Below are 24,132 nucleotides of genomic sequence, written 5' to 3'. Positions count from 1 at the left end.
TTGCGTTGCGTTCGTAGACGCATTCAATGATTGAATGCGCCAAAACGAAAGTTGAATGAAAGAAGATGACGAAAATTGAAGACGAAAGCGCATAGTGTGGACATAGCTAATGATCATCAAAGTCTGGTAGTTTCAGAGCCGTTTCAAACAAAATTTCTCTTTTTTTTCTAATAACATACATGAATTACTAATTTTCTAATAATATTAGTAATTCATGTATGTTCACCTTGAGGGACCGATGATTTAAAGAAATGGGCTGGCAGATGATAGCCGAGGGCTGCCTAATATCTTATGGTTAACGCTCGTTGAAGGAAGACCTACGTTAATTAGCAATTAGCAGCGGACGGTGTTAGGCTAAATATGATGCTGACACATTTTGATCATAGTTTCAATCAACCACCAATCAGCATATTTTTCACTGGTATAGGCCTCTCTCAATGAACACCAAGATGGCTGAACTCCTGCTATTCGCTTCCAACTCGCTGATCATAGTTTATTGACCACTAACCCTCATCCGCAGGTCACCATGACGATAGACAAGCAGCTGGTGTGGGTGCGCGACGGCACGGAGGGCTTCGTGCTGGCTCGCCTCCAGGATCTGATGGGTGAGGAGGCGGACGTCATCCCCCTGGACAACCGCCACCAGCGCCGAGTCGCCGCCTTCGATGACATCTTCCCCGCGGGGGATCCGGCCAAGGAGGTGGATGATAACTGTAAGTGTGTTCTTTAACCCATCAATCCCCAAGCGGTAGCCGGCTGCTGCACGGTTGATTCAGACCGCTACGCGACGAATAGATACATTTCTTTTAACTGTATGGATTTGACAGATTTGCAAGACGTCTCGCGCAATTGAAATCTGTCAAATCCATACAAATTTATGCGGCGCCGCGCCTCGCCTCGCCTCGTCGCGTTGCGGTCTGAATTAACCCTAACCATTGTAAATCTATTGTGTCTGCGATACGCACGATGGAGGTGTTAAGAATGGTTAGAATGTGTTTGCGTTAGATAGTATTCAATGGCTTTACTCAAGCGTCTGAAGGGGTAGTTTAGTCGCTCGTCTTGCAGAATTTCGTCCTAGGAGACGGGAATTTTTATCTGGATGAAATTTTTATTTAAAGTATTAAAAACTCGCATCTTACTTTGACGAAATTTTGTGGGACGAGCGACAAGACTACCCGTTTGAGGCCGGTTTCACCCTCCTTCAGTCTTATTTGTGGCAAAGTATGGCTCTACGTTATCAAATATGCAATGTAATATCTACTAAGGGGCTGTTTCACCACTTCCTGATAAGTGCTGGATTGGCTATCTACAACTGAACTTGACAGATAGAGTATGGAGAATAAGTTGTGGATAGCCTATCCGGCACGTTATCAGGAAGTGGTAAAACAGCCCCTAAATCTAACATTCGGGCTAAACAAGATAAATTTTGTCCTACCTTAACTGAAAACTCCCTACCTAAGCGTAGAGTTAAGTAAATGAGTAACTTTTAAATTAATAATAAAAAAACCTATTCAAAACGTATGATGTATGGATAAAGTATGAATAATGGAGTTTCATTATTTTTGTTTTTTTTCAGGCGAGCTGATGTTCCTTAATGAGGCGACGCTACTCAATAACATTCTCAACCGTTACAAGAAGAACAAAATTTATGTAAGTGAATATGTTAACGTGTATGAATCATAATATATGTATACAATGACCTTGACTTTCATGTTATGTTTTGTATGAGTACACATAAAAGAAAAGTGATAAATACAATATTGTAGGCTTTATGCTTTTGCTTTCTCAGTTTTTTTTTTATATTCGGAAATCCATATTACAATTTTTAATAACTTCCGAAAAGACATATTATTTTTGTGTTGTACTGAATAGAGGTTGAAAGGCATGGGGGACATAAATGTTTGACCACTCATGCATCACTTGCATGAGGGGGTCTGCATATTTCGTTACGGGGTTAAACCCCATGCATACAATGCATCGTGCACAATCGTGCACTAAACGACAGAAATTACTTTTAGGCTCTTAAACAATATCATAATATTATTTTGTACATAGAATGTAATATTTTTAAGACAAAGAAACCGATTCCTTTTTATTCAAATTTTATAGACCAAGTTAATAATTACTAAATTCATACATTATTACTAAATTAATAATAGAAAATTACAATGGAAGGAAAAGAATGACAGTTCAGTGAAATCTTGTTTCAATAATACAGACGAGTCGCCTTGACCGAGTCGCCGATTATATCGATTGTTACGTTACTATGAGTATTTTGCGCTTGTTTTAAAATATTCTCACCTTATACTAGACTCAGGTTATGAGCATGTACAATACTGTGCTAAGTGCTAGGTTAATTCTCAATTCTTTTTGTTGTCGACCTTCTGAGTTCTGACGTAGACAAAAGCTACTCAAAAGTCAAATCTGTAAGAAATTTGTCTGTAGAGATGAACAAAACAAGTTGATGATGAGATGAACAAAACAAAAGAGGTCCAAAGATCATTTTTATTTCAGTTAGGTTTGACTAGTAGACTAAAAGATTTATTACACCTAAACTATAAACTGAATGCCATGTAGCCTATTTATGATATTATGTTTAAGCGACCTATTTATGATATACAGTGTTTAACAAAAATAAGTGATAATACTTTAGGGTGTGTACATGTTCCTTGTAGAGAGTTCACTGTGAAAGTAGCAGCGCTGAAAGACGTTTTTTTTTCACTTTTGTATGGGCAAGGGCCCGAGCGTCACGAGTTTCCCCATACAAAAGTGGAAAAAAGATTTGGTCTTTCAGCGCTGCTACTTTCATAGTGAACTCTCTACAAGGAACACGTACACACCCTATAGTATTATCACTTATTTTTGTTACACCCTGTATATGCGACCTATATTATGAGCTATTCCTTAACCTCATTTTAACCAAATGCAATCTTTTCCAGACATACGTAGCGAACATTCTTCTAGCGGTGAACCCGTACACGGACATACCTGACATGTACTCTTCTAGCACGATCAAGAAGTATCAGGGCAGATCGTTAGGAGAGCTGCCACCGCATGTGTTCGCTATTGGTAAGTTTAAAAAAAAACTTACACAAACTCTTGCAATTCTACCAAAATTCTACCAAAACTGGTAGAGGTTCTGCTACATTCTAAGATTATGATAGCGAAAGTAAGCTTTTCCTGACGCTTGAACCGTTAAACCGATTTTGATATTATTTGGAATGGATAAACATTTAGACCGGGAAAGGACGAGATTTTATACAAGACGAGAAAACGATTCCTGCGCAATAAGTGAATGTAGGCGCATTCATACGGGCAACATCTTGTCATGTTTTCATTATTCGGCTTAATTTTTTCCATGCTAAAAATTAATTGACGCTTTTTAACGAGTTTTTTTTTTTTATTCCAGCCGACAAAGCATTCCGTGACATGAAGGCGTTGAAACAGTCGCAGTCCATCATAGTGTCAGGCGAGTCGGGAGCGGGCAAGACCGAGTCGACGAAGTACATACTGAAGTACCTCTGTGACCTGTGGGCGCAGGCGGCCGGCCCGATCGAGCAGAAGATTCTAGATGGTATTCAACTATTGTTAAAGAAGAATAGAAGTATGTGAGGATAGATGGTTGCTTTAAAAAAAATACGAGATTTTGATTATATTTGGTATGGTAGTGTGTTTGTGGAACAGTCAATGAAACTTTAAAAAATGATTATTTTTAAATAGTTAATGGAATCAGGCGTTACTTTGCGGAAATCCATAGTTTAAATTTAGTTTGTTATTATTTTTAGCAATATTCCGCGAAAACAACTTCCACCTTTAAGTAAATGAGTGAGTGCACGCATAGGCATGCGTACAGCACCTCCCTCCTCCCACACTGCCTATGCGTACACTCGCATGCAAGAACTTGCAAACACCACCACCACACAAGCAATAATGTTGGCAAATCCGTGCAAGGCCCCTCACCACCATGCAGGTTGAAAACCTCGACGCGCGTTTCGCCCCAACACCGGAGCATCCTCAGGATGTGGACTCTACGAACAACGTCCGTCAAGTCACGGATGTCTTGACGGACATTTACTTGAAGGTGGAAGTTGTTTTCGCGGAATATTGCTAAAAATAATAACAAACTAAATTAGTTTATTTTTAACTGAGAATGAATTGATGGAGAATTGGAATATGCAACAAATAAAACTACTAGTAAAATTTATGATGTTAAAGGTATGTATGACAACAGCTGTGATATTTAAATATAACATTTTAGCTAATAGATTAATATTACACGAATAATAAAGTCAGGAAGTATGTCGAATCAAATTATATAATAACTAGGATATTTAAAAACACCTTGACTAATGACTATGACAATTGCTTAACAACTATAATATGTAATATCTTTATGCTATATAAAATGTAATTCCTGTAAGTGGTACTTTTGTTGGAATAAAAATATTCGTCTTAGAGGATAGAGATAATATGTAACTATTGTATTTTCTAGTATGCCACTTATCATTAAAATTATGTACTATCAGAGAAGTTGATTCCTAGGTAGATGGGGGACCTACGTCGCGTTGGTCGCGTTACGTCAAACCCAGCCGACAGCTCACAATTAACATAAAATTGACATGATCCGACCAAATGATGTTGGTCTGTCAACTGCCTAGGAATCAATTTCCTCGATACTACTACCAGAGAAGTTGATTCATAGGCAAATGGCAGACCTACATAATTTGTTTGTTTAAAGTGCACAGCTATCATTGAATTGACATAACCCGACCAATTGACGTAGGTCCGTCAACTGCCTAGGAATCATTTCTTCGATGGTACGATTTACTCAACATTATATTTCCAGCCAACCCCATCCTAGAAGCGTTCGGCAACGCGAAGACAACACGCAACAACAACAGCTCGCGGTTCGGCAAGTTCATGGAAGTCCACTTCAACAACAAGTACCACGTTGCCGGCGGACACATCTCCCACTACCTCCTGGAGAAGTCCAGGATATGCCTTCAGGGACCAGAGGAGAGGAACTACCACGTATTCTATCTGCTGTGTGCGGGCGCGCCGCAGGAGTTGCGAGCGGCCTTGAAGATCACCAAGCCAGATGATTACTTGGTAAGATTCATAATATTATCTAGTTACATAGTAATTGCTGGTTGTGTTTGTATGTAAAAAAATAAGGTGTTGCGCAATTAATTTGTACGTAGTGAAATTATCTTATGGCCTTTCCAGGGAATAATACCTTTATTCCCTGGAAAGGCCATTTCATGAAAAAATTTTAATCAATTCAGTGGTTAAAGCGTGGACAAACACACTTTTACATATTTTATTAAATAAGTATTTAGTCTAGACCATAATGTTAATATACCTAGCGGAATAGAGCAACAAGCTCGAGCTGTCAAACGAAACCGAAATTGGTTTTCATCTGTGTGAAAAATATGTGTACGTATACACTTACACAATGATGATTGAACATGAATTCTATGTGATTAAATTGTCACCGTGCGGCACGTGCCGACTGGACGTCAAAAAAAGAGTGCTGCTGTCATGTATCACACGTCTCTTTTTACCACGCAGTGTTACTGATAGTGACATCTCGCTTGCTCAGGCCTTTGTTTCTCTATTCCGCTAGGTATATTAACTTTATGGTCTAGACACGCGGCAGCGTGTCAAGCCAAATTCATATACTATATAAGGGAAAGATCTATTGTTTCTTAGACACATATTTTGGGTTTATTTTTGGATCGCTTCGTCTATTTCTCACTATCGAAGACTTTCCTAGATTTTGTTTAAATTTACTAGATTCTAATTTTTATTTTTCTTCAACTTTCCAGTATTTGAAGAATGGATGTACGCAGTATTTTACATCGCCTCAGTCGGAGAAGAAAATAAGCGCCAGTCAGAAAAGCAAAGAGCAACAAACCAAGGGCGGCCTGAGAGATCCTATACTGGATGACGTAGAAGACTTTCAACGCTTGCATCAGGTAAGAGAATCCATGCCGATAAGTTGCAAAAAATAATAAAAGAGTAGAATCTCCTTATTCATAAAAGATCCACGTGTACATTATAGTACATTTATACAATTTTAGGTCCGTGTCCGAAACCTTAGAATGTCGCTAGACATACAAGACACTATCCATTATCAAACCAATTTTTATATACTTTCATTACATACACAATATACACATATTATGTATTATTATCTTTACAGGCGTTGTCCCGTGTCGGTCTATCAGACGACGAGAAACGCGGTGTATACAGTGTGGTAGCGGCAGTGCTACATCTGGGTAACGTCGCTTTCGAAGAAGAGGGAGGGGCGCGGGGAGGCTGCCACGTCGCACCCAACTCTGAACCCGCACTAGCCACGGCTGCTGCGCTACTAGGAGTCGATCCTGGCGAGCTACGTATGGCGCTAGTGTCGCGATTAATGCAGAGCTCGCGCGGCGGCATGAAGGGAACCGCTATCATGTATGTATCTATCTCTTTCTTACTTATCAATTAGGAAAACGATAAAGTTAGCTCTGATGCAACACTTCTGAAAGATCCTGGCGAGCTACGTATGACGCTAGTGTCGCGACTCATGCAGAGCCCACGCAGCGGCATGAAAGGCACCGCCATCATATTGTAACTGTCTCTTTCTAACTTATAAAGTTGGACAAGGATGCCGCTAGTTTTGAGACCGCTGCTGCACGCCTGAAAGATACTGGCGAGCTACGTATGGCACTAGTGTCGCGACTCATGCAGAGCTCGCGTGGCGGGATGAAGGGAACCGCTATCATGTCTCTTTCGATATCTGTCTCTTTCTCACTTATAAATGAGGAAAAGAATGGAGCTAGTTTTGAAACCTCTACACTCCTGGGCGTCGACCCCAGAGAGATATGTATGGCTTGTATCGCGGCTCAAACAGTGCTATGTAGCTATCTCTTTCTAATGAAATTATAAAGAATTAATCGGGGTGTAGGTTTGCATTTATATTATGTTTGTATCTCTTTCTCATATATGTAATGGTACTGCCTAAGTGAGTTTGATCGAATTATTTGTGTATTTTAGGGTACCCTTAAAGACATACGAAGCGAACAACGCCAGGGACGCGCTAGCGAAAGCCATCTACAGCCGTCTGTTCGACTTTATAGTACATCGGATCAACTCGAGCATACCGTTCCAAACTTCGTCTTACTATATTGGAGTACTTGATATTGCTGGTTTTGGTACGTATTTGTTTGTATTCTTAACAGATAATTTTTTTTTAAATACTTAATATATTATGTAGAGACATGCCATATTGAGGTAATTACCAGGGTTGATAAATTGACTGGGTTGGTAAATTGGATGCTTCAATCGTTATGAAATCTCTATGATCTATATTATGTAAAATAATCTATCCAGCTTTTGACAAACATATCATTCCCACATAGATTAAACATAACTCTATTATTTATTGTTTATGACACTGATTTTTACAGAATACTTCCAAATGAATAGCTTCGAACAATTCTGCATCAACTACTGCAATGAGAAGCTGCAACAGTTCTTCAACGAGAGAATATTGAAGAACGAACAAGAGCTGTACAAGAGGGAAGGACTTAATGTACCCGAGATTAGATATGTCGACAACCAAGACTGTATTGGTAAGAAATTATATATTATGTGCCCCTTAATAATAAAAATAACTACAATGTGTATGCAGATTAGTTTGTATTAGTTTTTATGTATTTTAAAGAGAGACCTTTGCGTAGTTGTAACGTCTGTATGTACTATGTATTTATATTGTGTTAGAATGATGGTGATTTCTTTCAGATCTAATTGAGAGCAAGAATCACGGTATATTCCACATTCTGGACGAAGAATCCAAACTGCCGAAGCCGGACTTCGAACACTTCACACTGTCTGTGCACAAAGAGCTCGGAGGCAACAGCCCCAAGTAAGTATTAACCAGGAATCTTTTCACGGATGAATTGTAAAAAGAAACCTGTAATTTTGCTTCTTATCTTTATCAATACCGTATTTTTCTTGTAGCTATGCTTAGTCTGCCGGTTTTGTTAACCATGTCGAACACATCGACAGCGAAACGACGAAAAATCTAATATTACTAATAATGCATAAGCATTTATTAAGCAATTACCGTTATAGTTTATTGATATTTGCTGTCTTTGTCTGACAAGTAAGATGATCCATGCATGTAAAAAGTCGGTCCTGCGCCTGATCTCTCGCCGGTCGTGTCGGTCTTCCGTCCCACTGGGTTATGAGAGTAAAGGAATAGACAGTGCTCTTGTGTACTGCGCACACACTTGGGCACTATAAAAATAATTGCTCCTGCGTAGCTGGCCTGGTTTCAATGAAATCGGCCACCGTCACCGAAACCGGTGTGGGAGCTATTATTATAGAAGCCAAAGTTTGAACGAAACTAATTTCCTGTATCCAATGGTGTTTAATATTTCAGGCAGTTGTTTGCTGGTACTTTGAGCAATATACTCATAAACTTTTTCTCTGTTCCTAGCGCCCGCATTCAAGTCGCCCGCACGTCTCGATTGAAGGCGCACCGCGCTTTAAGAGACCACGAAGGATTCCTACTGCGGCACTTCGCTGGGGCCGTCTGTTATAGCACGGTACGTATTTAATTTTTTTCCGACTACAGCGAAGGCAGAAAGAAGAGTGATGTTGGTAATCTATGTATGTATATGCATTTTGGCAGTCTCTGTATGTAGCAAGTCAAGATGCATACGATAAATTTCGACGGGAAAGCTCAAAAACTAAATGTGTGGGATTTGATGTAACACATCTCTCAGTAACATGTCGTGCAAGAAACTTTGACTTGACTAAAGGCGTAGATCCGCTACCAATAGTTAACGTGTCCAAAATAATATAGGCTATATTATAATTTGTCGTCTGTTTTACAATTCGTATTTTGGTTATAGTTAACTTTTATACGGCAGTGTAGGCTTTTAATTTTATCACTTTTTAATCCCTCGATCGTGGGAATCGCAGACAGTTAGAGATAATCGATTTTAAATTGTTATGCGACAGCCGGGTGCCGCTTGGGTATTGTTGGGTTAACATGCTTTTATTAGCTTTTATATGTAATGTAATAAGAGCCAATGACAATGCAATAATTTGATAAAATTAAAAAAATCAAAAAAGTCTGTTTTTTACTTTTTTAACTATTATTTATTTTATCACTTTTTTCCCAGAGTCAGTTCATCGAAAAGAACAACGATGCGTTACACGCTTCCCTCGAGTTCCTAGTGCAGGAGTCAAACAGCTCGCTAGTGCAGCAGCTGTTCCAGAACACAGACAACAACAACGCTAAAGGCAAACTCAACTTCATATCCGTGGGATCGAAGTTTCAGACTCAACTGACACAGTTGATGGGCAAGTTGAAGGAGAATGTAAGTTTTTTTTTTTTTTTGTGGTAAAGTTGTATTCTCTGATAGTAAGTAAGACTTGTTTAACTTTTTTAATAATTGTTCTAAGTCCATGAAATTTAATTATTGTGAGAATAACAGTTATGAAAAGAAGTAATTCAGTGAATACCTTTATTATGACAATGTAGTCCGATTAACCTACAGTCAATCTTCAATACGCCTTTGCTGACATCGGGGCACACTTCTTTGAATGACATTTGAATACTTTTTCGGGAAGCTGTATCAATGTCTACAAGACAAGGGCAATCCTTCGTAGTAAACCTGCAGCCGCCGGTTCATTATGTGGACATCTTTAAACTACACTTTTTCATAACATTGATAAATGATAAAAATTGAATCCAATTTACACATAACCCAACTACTTACTCTCCAGGGTACAAACTTCGTCCGTTGCATCAAGCCCAACTCTCGCATGGTGGGCGGAGTGATCGAGGGGTCGCTAGTGCTAACTCAGCTGCAGTGTAGCGGCACCGCGTCCGTGCTAGCACTGATGGAGCACGGGTACCCGTCACGAGCGCCGTTCGCTGAGCTACACGCGCTATATAAGGATCTTCTGCCGGCTAGACTACAGCATTTGACGGCTAAACTGTTCTGTCAGGTGATTATTCTTTCTTTAATTAGGATGTGTCACACTGCACGGCAATCAATATACTGTTAACTAAACATTTGCACCTCCACTCTGATGCTGGCAACTTCTAAACGGGGAGGCATACGCCAAAAGAAGAAGAATTAGGATGTGGCACACCGCACAAGACTTCATAAAGTTTTTGTGCTTATCTATTGGTTAAGAAACTACACTTTTGATTGTAGTATTTAAAAATATCAGTATACTGTGTCACACTATCTATATTTTTAAAATCAGCTGTATGAATTCAATTGCCTGTTTAGTGCTATAGACTCACTCAACATTAGTATTATATTTTCCTTCCTAAACTTTATAATGAGCAGTATATGATGTGCCCAAAGTTTTTTCGTATTAAACTTGAGTTTTTATGTAAGTACTTACTATAAAAAAACTTTTAATATTATATCTCTCGGTTCTACGCCGCACATATTACCAGATAACATCAGCAGCTAAATAACATGTTATTTCATATTCCAGGCAATCGTCCACAGTTTTGGTCTATCGGACAAGGACTATAAGTTCGGTGTGACCCGCGTATTCTTCCGACCCGGGAAATACTCTGAGTTTGATACGATTATGCGCTCAGACCCTGAAGGGTTGAAGGCGATTGTCGAGTCAGTACTCGCATGGCTCGTTAAAGCGAGATGGCGCCGGTCTATATTCACTGCGCTGTCGGTTATAAAACGTAAGTTTTTACGTTACTAACTTTTTTTTATGAAATAAGGGGGCAAACGAGCAAACGGGTCACCTGATGGAAAGTAACTTCCGTCGCCCATGGACATTCGCAGCATCAGAAGAGCTGCAGGTGCGTTGCCGGCCTTTTAAGAGGGAATAGGGTAATAGGGGAGGGTAGGGATGGGAAGGGAAGGGATTAGGGTAGGGGATTGGGCCTCCGGTAAACTCACTCACTCGGCGAAACACAGCGCAAGCGCTGTTTCACGCCGGTTTTCTGCGAGAACGTGGTATTTCTCCGGTCGAGCCGGCCCATTCGTGCCGAAGCATGGCTCTCCCACGTAACTCTAAAATTACGTGGGAGAGCCATGCTTCGGCACGAATGGGCCGGCTCGACCGGAGAAATGCTAGACAAAATGTATTGTCAGTTACACTACATTATCATAGGCATACGAGACATACGCGTTGTTGGTTATTGCAACACAATTTACTATCTTATATAAAAGTACTCTAAACTATAGAGCATACTCGTAGCATACTAAATGTATGCTACGAGTACGAGCACACCTTTACGTATGGTTTGCTATATCTAAGTTATGAGATATTTATGGGGTTTCGAATGTCACGAACCGTAGAATTAGTCAAAATTCATTATTAAAATTTAACTGTTGTATTTATAACTTTTATTTTAAATTTTATTAAATGTTTACAGTAAAGAACAAGATATTATACCGTCAGAGATGTCTGATCAAGATTCAGAACAGTATTCGCGGCTATCTAGTACGGCGACGTCACCAGCCTCGCTATCGGGGGATCGCCAAGATCAAAACTCTCGAGCACAATCTGCAAGACATGGAGACTGTCACCGCTCAACTCAAGAAAGAGAAGGAGAATGCGAAGAAGAATATAGAAAACCTGAGGAACTCTATACGAAGCGCGTGCGCGGCAATTAAGGTAACAAACCTTGCTTTGTTCTGTGATATTATCAGTGGGAATAGAAAAGGCGTACAAGTATCATCAAAATATTATAATAAATACCTATATAAGTATTAAAACTTACATTTTTGTACAAATTACACTTATAAGTTGGTTATTACAGAAATATGTGATGTAATTTTAAAGTCACTTCTGTTCACACAGAAAGTCATAATATTTTTTTATGTCCGCAGAGTAATCCAAACATATCACGTACTGAAATCGACCAGCTATACACCAAACTAACTAAGGATGTTGAAACCCAGATGTCCGCGTTGAAGAAAGCCATGGCAGACCAAAAGAACAGGTATATTTTATTCTTTTGATATTAGTTTTTAGAATAAATGTTTAATAATCTATCAAAGACCTTTTGAGCATATACTTAACATAAAACAAAAATCTTACAACTGTTATAAAATACTGTAAGTGAGACAACTCATTAGAGATTGTATTTTATACTTATGTTGATGTTATGAGATGTTTGTATTTAATACTTATTATTTTACCTCTTTCGCACATCATACGATGGGCTCGTATGTGCGAAAGAGATAGAACTACAGAGACATGTAATGTTACAGTGAGGAGCAAGAGCGACTACGCAAACTCGAGGCGGAGATGCGCGCCGCTGAGGAGGCAAAGAAGTTAGAGCAGGAAAGACTGCGACAGGAGGAGGAGAATAGACGACTGTGAGTTTGAAATTCAAATCATTAACTAATAGAATATTAACACCTCTATCGTGGTCTATCGCAGACAATAGATTTTCAATTGTTATGCAGCAGCCGCTTGGGGATTGATGGGTTAAAAATGCAATATATTAATACAGGGAAAACTACACGACCTTATGTCCTTTTAACGGGTCACACGATAGTGTAACATTGTATATCGTCACCGTCGTTTAAATTTTTTTATGGCTAAGGGGGTAAAAGAACAAATTTAAATCCCGCCTACTAGTCCATCCGGAAATTGGGATAAAGTCGATTGTGAATAAATTAATATTGTTAATTTGTTTCTAACCTTCAGCTTGGGCTAACCTACATTAAACTTAGAAACTAACAAAAAATTGGAAACAATAAACACGTAAGTTTCTTCTTTACCATATTTTTTTCCTAATCCTGGCCAATGTTAAACAGAAAAGCGGAAATGGAAGCACGGCGGAAGGCGGAAGAAGCGGAGCGGATCCGGCAGGAGGAGCAGGACCGCGCCGCCGCCTTGAAGCTACAACAACAACTGCAGGACGCCGCACGCGCTGACGAGGAGAACAGAGAGAGGTAATACGGTGAACTAGTAGGTGCGAACGAGTCAACAACAGATGCTGAACCGCACAAGACAGCTTTAACCACAACTGTATAAACGATAAATAGCCACTTAAAGGTTTGAAAAAATCTGTTTCTTCTCCGCCGGTGTCATACAACTGTAACAGCGTAGAGCGTAGCCAGGGAAACGGAGACAGCAAAATATAATAATATGGAAATACAGCACGTGCGAGCTAGACCGTCTCGCTCGCCAAGACAGCCGAGACGACAAGCTTTAACGAAGCATCATCAGAAAATAGAATTCTCTTGACCCAGTTTCATCAAGCAATGTTCAATAAATAATGGCTTGTTAAATCAGTTAACGGCCTGTTAGAGCTATCGAGCGTTCCACCATGCCCTAATGTCATGTTAAATCACCTAACACGGTGTTAAATTTAATTCCTGTTATGGAGGTCCGTTAAATATTTAACAGGCTGTTATATGAGTCAAAATAACAACTTTCAAAGACAATAATATGCAATATCAATAAAAGAATCTGTTTTGACTTTTGAGTCTTTCCGCCATGTTACCGCTACGTCCTTATTATTAATTATTTTCATAGTTATGAATAATTATTTATTTTCACTTTGTCAAAAATTCAGCCTTCGGATTTTCCTTGACATTGCAAATATACTAACTTGTATCAAAATTACCAAACCGAAATAAGTAAATAAAAGTTTGTATTATGATTTATGATTCATGTTTTCAGCTTTGACAGATAATAATTATTAACCTGGTAAATTAAGAAGAACTATTATAGCGTAACAAATGTATGCGATCAGTGATATTTTAATTTGGTCGCATTATCTACTATTATAATACTATGGAAGAAAGTGACACATTGCAGCAAACATACGACATGTTTGCTGCAATGTGTCACTATCTTGTACGTTGCAGTTTCATCGCCTTATAACAAGAATGAACGAATTGATAGTTGTTCACTCGTTGTTCACTTAACATTGCATTTACTAATCCGCTGTTTAATTTTTTACTGTGGGACATAAGTATTTTAACAGTCTGTTTAATTTTCTAAGCTCCGTTAAGTAATGCCTCGTTAGGATTTAACAAACATAGGTTGGTGAAATTGGGTCTTAGTCTGTAAAGGGTGAGCGGTAGGCCATTTACTATTTATTTGCCCCCTTACTTATAAATATAACTTATTTTGAAGCGACGTATAACCACCTAAGAATTGTGACAAGGATAATTTGCCAGACTTTGGAAAGTTGTTTATGTATTACAGATTTTCAAGATTTTTTTTTGTATTACAGATTGGAGCAAGAGAGAAGGGACCACGAAATGGCTGTCCGACTCGCCAGGGAGACTAACGGTCATGTAGAAGGTTCGCCTCCTCAGCTAAGAAGGTATGCATTTCTAAATTCAAAGCTTTTCGCCTGGGGCTTAATTTTCATACCTCGAATCTTGGATCAAAACGATACGAGTTCAGTGGTACGATGATTCGGCACCTGCGCTGGCATTTGATCACTATTAAGGATAATTTCTAGGGTATTTTTATAATCAATAGTGATGTAAATTAAAATTTCAGGGATGACGTTGTAAAATTTGCATATTATTTTAAAATTAAAAGTTTATTTTATACTTATTTCAAACTGCCAAACAAAAGTACTTTCTGCTGTAAGATGTCAATTATTTTGTTAATTGCAGTAGACCCGCGTTAATCCGACAAACTTTTTGCACGGCCGTTTTGGATTAGCGAATTTTTCGGATTATAGAGTAATTCATACACATTACAATTTACAATACCTTAAAAATCGTAATAATAATGTTTTATTTTTATTATGAATCATTTTCCTAAAGCTAGGTATTTATTAGCGAGCTGCAACCATAATCGTTTGTATCGTAACAAAAAATATTACGTGCCTAAATAAAGAATGGCCAAAATAATGTTTATGTACCATCGAGGAAGTTGATTCCTATGCAATTGACAAACCAACGTTATTTGGTGAATATGTCAATTCAATGTTAATTGTGATCTGTCAGCTGGGTTTGACGTAACTCAACCAAACTACTTAGGTCCCCGATTTGCATAGGAATCAACTTCTCTGATAGTACCTAAATTAGCCAGTGATATGTTGTCGGTTACAAGGGGCGCCGGACAAGCTAGGGGCCGGATTAGCGAGGGTCTACTGTATTATTATCCTCTCATGAAATGTATGTGTATAAATGTATATGCTTATCCACAAAGGTGCTGTCTCTTCTTGTATATAGCTTGTACACGAATAGGTAAAGTAATTATGTGATGTGTTTGCACAGTTTCCCAACAATGGACTCGATGAACGGAGAAAATAAATTGAACAGGTACCCAGATGAGAGATTGCGTTTATCTTTTGCACGCAGTAATTTCTTTTCATCCTCTTTTAATATATTGTGTTCTTATAAAAAATATAATACTTTGCATGCTATTTTGAAATTTTGGAGAGGGTCACTCACTACACTAAAAATTTACACTTACATTTACATTATTTACATTTACATTATTAATAAAAAAAGGTTTATTGCAATAAACAACAAACATTTGACTCATAGACTTTAGTATAGAAGAAATCCATATTTAGTGTGTTTACTAAATCCACATAAAATAATAAGACGTTTGATTTCTATTTTTATGACTTCTAAGAAGTGATAAACTACCCTCAAAACATAATATTAAAAGAGGACACATATAACTAACTATGCTAACACTTCGGCTATCGCTTTCTCTTTTGCACAAGTTCAAGATATTATGTTATGCATGTATTTATAACCTTTTGTAATTTGTAGTTATTAATAAACTTTTAGCGTAAAATGTTTTTGTAGTTGTAAGACTAATTGAATTATATTGTGTTTTAACTATATTACAATTTAATCATGTATAACTCGCAATCATCTTCAGGTTTTTACTTAACCATAAAATAGCAATATCATACTCAAATACTTTGATGTAATTTAAGTAACATATCAGTATAAAGAATAATTTTGTTTGCATTACCTTTTTTATAGTTTTACCACTTTATGGCCTTAAGCACTAATCTGGGTTAAAATCAATTGTATTTAAAATGTCATGTAATCTTACTTTCGAATTTTCAAAAGAGATAGCGTTATATGTTTTAACAAACGATAAGCGACAACCCAGACTGGTACAAGTGAGTCTACTGCCAATTTCACGGCTTGTTAAAGTAAATGATCTATTTTATATTATCTCTTTTGCCTTTCCTGTGATATTTTGACACCTATGATAACCCATGATATTTTGACAAACGATTTAAACTAACAGGCAATATCACTAGATATTGGACTAATAATAATAAAATTAAGTTGTTTGTTTAAACGTGCGGCTGTTTTAGATCGGAACGAGTACGTATGCAGCAGGCGATGCAGGGCAAACAGAAGTACGACTTGTCCAAGTGGAAGTATTCCGAACTGCGTGATACTATCAACACTTCCTGTGATATTGAACTGTTGGAGGTATAAATGCGTCCATAAGGCGAGACCACACGAAGCGTCACTACGCGGCCGCGACGCGATGCCGCGAAGTGTCGATTTTAGGTTCAAATATTCTCTATCCCCGCGTTCCATTAAGCGTTAAAAACGATCAAAACGTTAAAAGTGGGAGGCTTTTTGAGCGTTTTGATCGTTTTTAACGCTTAATGGAACGCGGGGTATATGAAATTGTATTAGCGACGCCGCGTAAACCGTTAGTTCTGTTGAATGTGAAGTGTCGCGTCGCTCCGCTGCAGCGTAAGCGTCGCTTTAGTGCGTCGCTTTACCTTTATTCTCGTATTTGATTATCATGAAAGTCTGATTGCTGGATAGAGATAAATATTTGAAATAGGCCCTACGGTATTACTTGTCTCTTTCTAAATCATCTTTTCACTATGTAAGAATGTCACGATATCTTGTTTCCACACTCCTAAAAACTTCAAGAGCAATTGTTGAGTGATAATTTCGTTATGTGTAACGAGAAGTTAAGGCATATACACTATTCATATTTATTTTGCCTCAGAGTTTTATTAATCTTTATGTCGTCAGTATAAGAACTTTTATCTGCATTCACAATAAAGGTGTTACGTAAGACGTACACTGTACAGACTATTAATTAATTTACAGACTATTAGATTACTTTAATTTTACCTCAGACTTTCCATGATCCCTATGTCATCAGCTTAAGGGTTTTTTTCGCGCACAGTATAAATAATGTAACGCCTCCGTTGTCCAGAGGTTTAGAGCGTGGCTCTTGACTAGGGCGTCGTGGGTTCGATTCCCGCGTTGACAACGTTATTTCTCAGTTTAGTTAGGACAACGCAGGTGATCACCTGATTGTCTGACAAGTAAGATGATCCATGCGTCGGATGGGCATGTAAAAAGTCGGTCCTGCGCCAGTCGTGTCGGTCGGCCGTCCCACTGGGTTATGAGAGCAAAAGGAATATAGTGCTCTTGTGTGCTGCGTACACACTTGGCCACTATAAAATTACTCCTGCGTAACTGACCTGGTTTCAATGAAGCCGGCCACCGTTATTATTAAATAATGTGATGTTTCAGGCGTGTCGTCACGAGTTCCACCGTCGCCTGAAAGTGTATCACGCGTGGAAGGCAAAGAACGCGCGCAAGACGACCATGGCGGAGCAAGAGAGGGCGCCACAGTCGATCATGGATGCGGGTTAGTGATTTGTCGCATTTTTAACTTATACCTTCCTTACTTAATCAAAATCTTCTTGCCCAAAAAAGGATGTTTAAAATGACGTTTTACTCATATAGTTTTTTGGTCTCATATGTTAAAAAGAGACTTATAAATTAGGAGAAAACATTGTATAACTTATATTATATGTATTCCCTTACTAGTAATATTCAAGCAGTACACTATAAAGTATTTTGACCATGTTTGATAAGTTAAAAGTGTCGTGTATTTATTACTTTATTTCATTCTAATATTGTTACTAGTAAATAGTATCATATTAAACAACTTACAAAAATAATCTTTTCACAAAATAACTTTACCTATTCGCTATAGCAAAAACTCCCCGACTGCCGCAAAAGGGTGACGTGTTGGGCGCGCGGCACCGCTACTTCCGCATCCCGTTCGTGCGCGCGGGCGGCGGCGGCGGCGCGGAGGAGCGGCGCGGCTGGTGGTACGCCCACTTCGACGGCCAGTACGTCGCGCGACAGATGGAGCTGCACCCCGACAAGACGCCCGTGCTGCTGCAGGCCGGTCAGTGTGTGTGTGTGAGAGAGAGAGAGAGAATGAAATACACCATTCAATAGGGTACAATAGTGACTATTGTACCCATGGAAGAAGGATAACACGGAGGTAGCATACAAAACTAAACCATGAGATTGGAAAACCCATAAGATAGTTTTGGTGTCTATAATGTCTGTTAGTAACCTTTTTTTTCATTGGGGAAATTCAATTACGCATCTCCGGCGGCGGCGGTTTGGAGAGGGGCACCGGGCCCGCGGGGTATTGCTTTTCGCTTTAGGCAGAGCCACGGAATACGCGGGATACACAACCGCGAACCTGCCAGTGTATGCCACTAAAAGCAATAGTGGATGGCTGTTAGGCCCACACTGACACTACGACGCGATGCGCGGAACACTTAGCGCATCGCCAACGCGGCATCTCTAAAACCTGACAAAGTTGTAACATTTCGAGATTTATACCTGTGATCTTTCTAATTCTAATAATATATAAAATTCTCGTTACACGGTGTGCGTGGTTGAACTCCTCTGAAACGGCTCGACTGATTATCGTGAGTCTTAGCGAGCATATCGATTAGGGTTAGAATAGGACAAAATCTACTTTTTATATTGATAAGTGCATTTGTTGAATAAATAATAGTAAATTATTACAACTCGAGACTGACGGCGACCATTGTTCGTCCGTCACACAAACAATGGTCGCCGTCTGTCTCGAGCGTCTCGAGTGATAGCGAGAGATAGCGATGGACGTTGCCATCGTGGCATACTTATTTAGTCACTTATGGGCACTCACAATATGGGCGAAAATCGAAATACTTTATACTGCAAAACAACATTTGCCGGGACAGCTAGTAGTAGTATAATAACTACTTGAATTTTCTCCAGGCGTGGACGACATGCAGATGTGCGAGCTGAGCCTCGACGAGACTGGTCTGACGCGCAAGCGCGGAGCCGAGATACTGGAGCACGAGTTCGAGCGGGAATGGGCGCAGCACAACGGCCCGCCGTACCGGCCGCCGCACTCGCGTGCTAACAGGTGAGCGGTACTCGGTAGTAGCCGTTGTCTCTTCGCTTTTTATAACGAAGTTCCTTATCGAAAGGGGGCTAGACGGAAAAAGTTGTAACGACATGACACAAAAGTGTCGGTATATTATAACTAAAGCAGAAATGCAATAATTGTAAACCGTACGGTAGCGCGTGTTTCTCTCCCTGTTTTTCTTTTTTTAATAACTTCGTTCCATCCGGCCTCCGGGTGTCCCTTGACACTTCTCAAGGTTTTTTTACTGGCAATGCGCGGCAAAAAGTAACCCGCAGTACCCGCCGTTGTCTCTGTTTTTTTCACTGGTAATGAGAGCTGTTAAAAGCGTTCACCGAATCGGACACGATATCGGACCGATAAATTGTGTAGTTATGAGAGATATAGAAAATATACCATAAACTATACGGTTTTTTTGTCTTGTTTGATTAATTGAAAAAGGTGTTTTATAGACAAGAACAAAACAGTTATTAGCGTGTCCATTGTGCTGCTATTCTGTAAAGGGTGTAACAAAAATAAAATCATAACTTTCACAGTGAACTCTACAGGTTGTGCAAAACATATTTTTTCTGATTGGTATGGGGGTAAGCGCCCCAGTATTATAAATTTCCCCATACAAAAGCTAAAAATGAAGTTACTCTTTCAGCGCTGCTACTTTCACAGTAAACTCTATGTAGGTACACCCTAAAGTATTATCACTTTGTTTTGTTACACTCTGTATTATCTGTATATTATGATGTTTACCTTTTGATGCAAATATGTGGCATGCGAGTCCCTTTTTTTCATAAGTTGATGGAATTTTATCGTTTTATTATTTACTAGCTGTCCCGGTGAACTTCGTGTCACTTTAGAACCTTCCCTGGACTTCTACGAATATTTTAAATCCATATATATATATATATAAATGGATTTTCAATTGTGTCAGTAACGCTAAAACTCGAAAACGGCTATAAATATGTATAGATTTATATATAATTTTTTTATTTTTATTTTCAGAGCCTAGAATTCCAGACCACACAATGAAATGTAGCGTGGATTTTATAATGGTAGCTTAATAAAATATTACTTAGTGCTTTCAAATGTGCCTTCAAAGGTTTAATATATTTAGTGCAATAAAAGATGTTATTGATTGAATGATATTCCACCGCAGAGTTTAATGTGATTGTAAAGTACACAATACTATAGTAATAGATATATTTGTGTGAGATGTGGTGAAGAATAGTAAAGAAGTTATTATAGAGGCTTCGCCTACCAGTTCAAAAACGGTAAACTAATATTATGTAACTTTAATATTACAAGTTTTTAATAATGTATTGAAATACAGTACAAACCCTTTTCAAACTGAAAATGTGTTCTCTATTTCAAAATACATATTCTCGGAACTTGAAAGGCCTAGTTTTTTGATCACACTATAGTCTATTATGTTGAATGAAAATTGCCAGTAAAAATTAAATTAGTATTAAAATGAGACCACACTTTGAAGTGTGCTTAAGTTTATACAGATTCTTTATTATGATGCACTTATAAATAATTTCTTCAAACAACTGTGATTTTGAGATGTTTAGTTAGATAATTTTTCATTGAAATGAAATTAATTTATTATGTCTTTAATATGTAGTAAGACTGGTGGATGGCAAAATATTTAAGTACAGTATTTATCGATGATATTCCTAACACTTAACAGTATTCAAAAACATTCCTGTAAAGTTTTATTTTTTCGATTTTTACATGTTAAAGAATGTAAATGAGAGTACAATATTGTATAAGAATACAGAGATATCATGAGTGCCTTTATATGCAGTATAATATTATAATACTAGCGGCCCGGCCCGGCTTCGCACGGGTGGACATTGGTTTTTAAATTATTTTTTTTAAATAAAGGTAGTCAATCTTTAAGTTAAGCAGAACATAAAAATAGTTTACATTATTTAGCCTGCAACTACTATATTATAATTATTATGTACATATAACACATTTTTATTGTATTTTTTTTTATATTTTTATATTTTAAGTGTTATGTTTGATTATTTTATCCTTACCTGCAGAACTATAAGACTATAGTACATCACTTTGCGATAAGTATAGTCTATAATTTATAAAGCATAAGCAAGAAGGAATATTTTGGTAGATTTTTCACACAATTATTAACACTTAATACGGTTCCCTTTTTTCTCTCATTAAATATAGCCTATATTCAGCAGAAATAGTGTGGATTAAAAAATATGCATTAATACTTCCATCGTGCATCGGCATCGTGGGTATCGCAGACACAATAGATCTTCAATTGTTATGCTGGCAGCCGGCTGCCGCTATTGGAGATTTATAGTTAAAGAAATTAATTAATTATAATAGCAATCAAAAATAATAGTCATTCAAAACTTATTTTAAAAAGTTCTAAAAATATTACTTTCGTAGTCATAACTTTTAAAGCTTTTTTGAAATTAGGATTATAATACTGAAGCACGATAGTCTATATCAAATCAATAAAGCAGCACCCGGCTGTCGCATAACTATTGAAAATCTATTGTGTCTGCGATTCCCACGATCGAGGTAATATTTACGTGGACTCTCCGGGCGAGTCTGTGGCACTGATAATTAAATCTCTCCCCTACCGCACGCACACCCGCGCATCGCGCCTTGACGCCCAATTCGCAACGTGCAGCAGAAATCGTAATATTTTAATTTCGCCATAACATTAAAACCAAACGTCCAATTTTAATCATTCAAAGACCAAATATTATCTACATTAACTGTACTTAGTGATGAAATAATTTATTTTGATAAGGGTCAATAGCATGATTTAAATAAACGCATTTAAATATAGTCCAAAAAAAATTCTAGATTTTTTAATAAAAAAATGGTTATTGTGCCTCACTCAACATAGATAGGTATAGTGTGTCGCGGACTTTTTTGTAGATATTTAAAAGATCTATAATTACTTAGAACATTTTATGCCTCTATCTTTTATAGTTTAGGCAGCGTACGCAAAATAAGTAACTTTTCTGGTTGATTTTTTAAACCTTGCGTCCGAAAATCCCAAATATCTTACGGAACCTTATATTTTTCCAAAATAAAAATTAGCCTATGTTCAGCAGAAATAATGCAGGATTCCAATGGTAAAAGAATTTTTCAAATCGGTCCAGTAGTTTCGGAGCCTATTCGACTCAAACAAACAAACAAACAAAAAATCAAATCTTTCCTCTTTATAATAGTAGTGTAGATGACCATTTTGTGTTATGCTTTACCAAAATAAAATTTAAGATGAAAATAGTATACTATTAGTTTTATTTTCAACTTTCCCATGTGAGGTTTCACAAAATCCTAATTATTTATATTATATTATGTACAAATTTTATTATGTAATTTGTGAAAGAGACAAGAGTGCTAACTAAGCTAAAGTGGGACGCTGGCCACGTTAGGGCCGACCCACACTAAATAGTGAAATAATTTTAAACTTTATTTACATACTTATAACTACTAGTATCGCTTGAAAACTTCAAAAAGGTGGCTTGCGTCACCGCAGCCGCCCGCGGTGACCCGAGCTCCCCCGCCGCACGCGCTAGTTTTCTTTGTTCTAGCGACAGGATAGGCCGTTGTGTCGTCGTCAGAAATTATATTTAAAAACGAAAATATCGTATTGCAAAAAAACAATACCAGTGTAGGCTCTGGAGGTGGCGGCGGCGACGCGAGCCGACTCTGCCGGCCTCGTCCCGGCGCTGCCAGCCCCTGCCACAGATTACTAGTATATATTTGTAGAGCCCCTGCCGGCCGCTGCCATTCTGGTGTGGGTCGGCCGTTAGCATAGCTGGGCTGGGATTTTTTTATTTAGTTCCTCCCCCTAACATTATCAGGGCTTGTTATTCACATAATACAATTTTTCCCAAATACATTTCCTGTTTACGACCTACTTAAGAATAATTTAAAAAATATCAATAGTAAAAACTCAATAAAACAGTGGCACGATCCAAAAACTACCGTGCCAAAAACTATCCTAATATCACAGCTAATAACCTATCAATAGCACGTAGTGATTATATTCTCTTTGATCAATAGAACCTAAATAATTAGTATAATTTTTTTTTAATTTATTGTAATTAGTATCACAGATTATAATATTGCTATTTCTCTTATAAACTACACCCACGATCGTCCTGCAAAAAGCTAGGAAGATGTCCCGCTTTTTCCCCCCCAGGATGGATAGCAGATTCTCACCCGTTATCGATGTGCCCAATTTTTGTTCAATAGGTATCGTATCTATTGCTAGCAAAAATTGGACACTCGAGTAGCACTCGAGTGTCCAATTTTTGCTAGCACGATATTGCAGTAGCACTCGAGACACAGACACGACGGATCCTCCTTCAGCTTGAATCTGTTCAAGTAGAAGGCGAATCCGCCGTGACCGGTCAGTATCTGCGTGGTGTAAGGTGTAATGTCTATCTTTTTGACTATTTTGTATGCAGCAGCAGCGCTTGGGAAAAAGAGCTTCGTGACTCCGGCCGTCCCTCCCACTTCGTATCTCCTGTCCCATTCCTCAATCGTATCCTCTCTTAAAATACGCTTGACGAATGACACAGGGACAGGACACAGATCGTAGTCCCCAGGGCGGCTTCTTTGGCTAACTCGTCAACTCTCTCATTCCCCCTCAACCCAGCGTGCGCCTTTATCCAAAACAAGGAAATCTCCCGCCTCTGCAATGCAGCTTTTCGGAGAGCCGCCCTTGTTTGCACAGCTAGGGGATGAGGGGAATTAAGGGTGAGCCGTTAGTCGTAACTCGTATGCAACCCGACCGCTGGGCAAAGATATTGACAGAGTGGGTATGGAAGACGCAACCGTGGCCAGCCTAGGAAAAGATGGCGCGATGCACAGCTGGAGGAGTACCAGCCGGGCTGGCCAACGGTGGTGCTGGAGCGAGATAAGTGGAATAGG

At 38.5% G+C, this 24,132-nt stretch overlaps 1 protein-coding gene across 3 annotated transcripts in view; it reads left to right on the top strand.

Annotated features, from left to right (window-relative positions):
- Nucleotides 1-20,568, top strand: part of LOC121726765 (myosin heavy chain 95F) — a 46,071-nt gene extending 25,503 nt beyond the window's left edge. For 2 of the 3 annotated variants that reach the window (XM_042114251.1, XM_042114252.1), the window contains exons 2-26: nt 521-713; nt 1,577-1,650; nt 2,940-3,069; nt 3,410-3,574; nt 4,847-5,109; nt 5,829-5,978; nt 6,206-6,462; nt 7,045-7,202; nt 7,458-7,622; nt 7,792-7,915; nt 8,492-8,600; nt 9,183-9,380; nt 9,790-10,014; nt 10,519-10,726; nt 11,426-11,667; nt 11,883-11,995; nt 12,267-12,374; nt 12,819-12,956; nt 14,249-14,341; nt 15,252-15,296; nt 16,322-16,442; nt 17,517-17,634; nt 17,986-18,183; nt 19,056-19,206; nt 20,203-20,568. In XM_042114251.1, the coding sequence (XP_041970185.1) occupies nt 527-713; nt 1,577-1,650; nt 2,940-3,069; nt 3,410-3,574; nt 4,847-5,109; nt 5,829-5,978; nt 6,206-6,462; nt 7,045-7,202; nt 7,458-7,622; nt 7,792-7,915; nt 8,492-8,600; nt 9,183-9,380; nt 9,790-10,014; nt 10,519-10,726; nt 11,426-11,667; nt 11,883-11,995; nt 12,267-12,374; nt 12,819-12,956; nt 14,249-14,341; nt 15,252-15,296; nt 16,322-16,442; nt 17,517-17,634; nt 17,986-18,183; nt 19,056-19,206; nt 20,203-20,209 (3,747 nt within the window). In that variant the 5' untranslated portion in view covers nt 521-526 and the 3' untranslated portion in view covers nt 20,210-20,568. The remainder of the gene's footprint in view (nt 1-520; nt 714-1,576; nt 1,651-2,939; nt 3,070-3,409; nt 3,575-4,846; nt 5,110-5,828; nt 5,979-6,205; nt 6,463-7,044; nt 7,203-7,457; nt 7,623-7,791; nt 7,916-8,491; nt 8,601-9,182; nt 9,381-9,789; nt 10,015-10,518; nt 10,727-11,425; nt 11,668-11,882; nt 11,996-12,266; nt 12,375-12,818; nt 12,957-14,248; nt 14,342-15,251; nt 15,297-16,321; nt 16,443-17,516; nt 17,635-17,985; nt 18,184-19,055; nt 19,207-20,202) is intronic. The other variant, XM_042114253.1, reaches the window with a different exon arrangement.
- Nucleotides 20,569-24,132: the final 3,564 nt, after the last annotated feature.

Source organism: Aricia agestis, chromosome 5, assembly GCF_905147365.1.
Source record: "Aricia agestis chromosome 5, ilAriAges1.1, whole genome shotgun sequence".
Lineage (NCBI taxonomy): Eukaryota > Metazoa > Arthropoda > Insecta > Lepidoptera > Lycaenidae > Aricia > Aricia agestis.
Note: the sequence above shows the minus strand (reverse complement) of the source record. Positions and strands in the feature narration are given on the sequence as shown.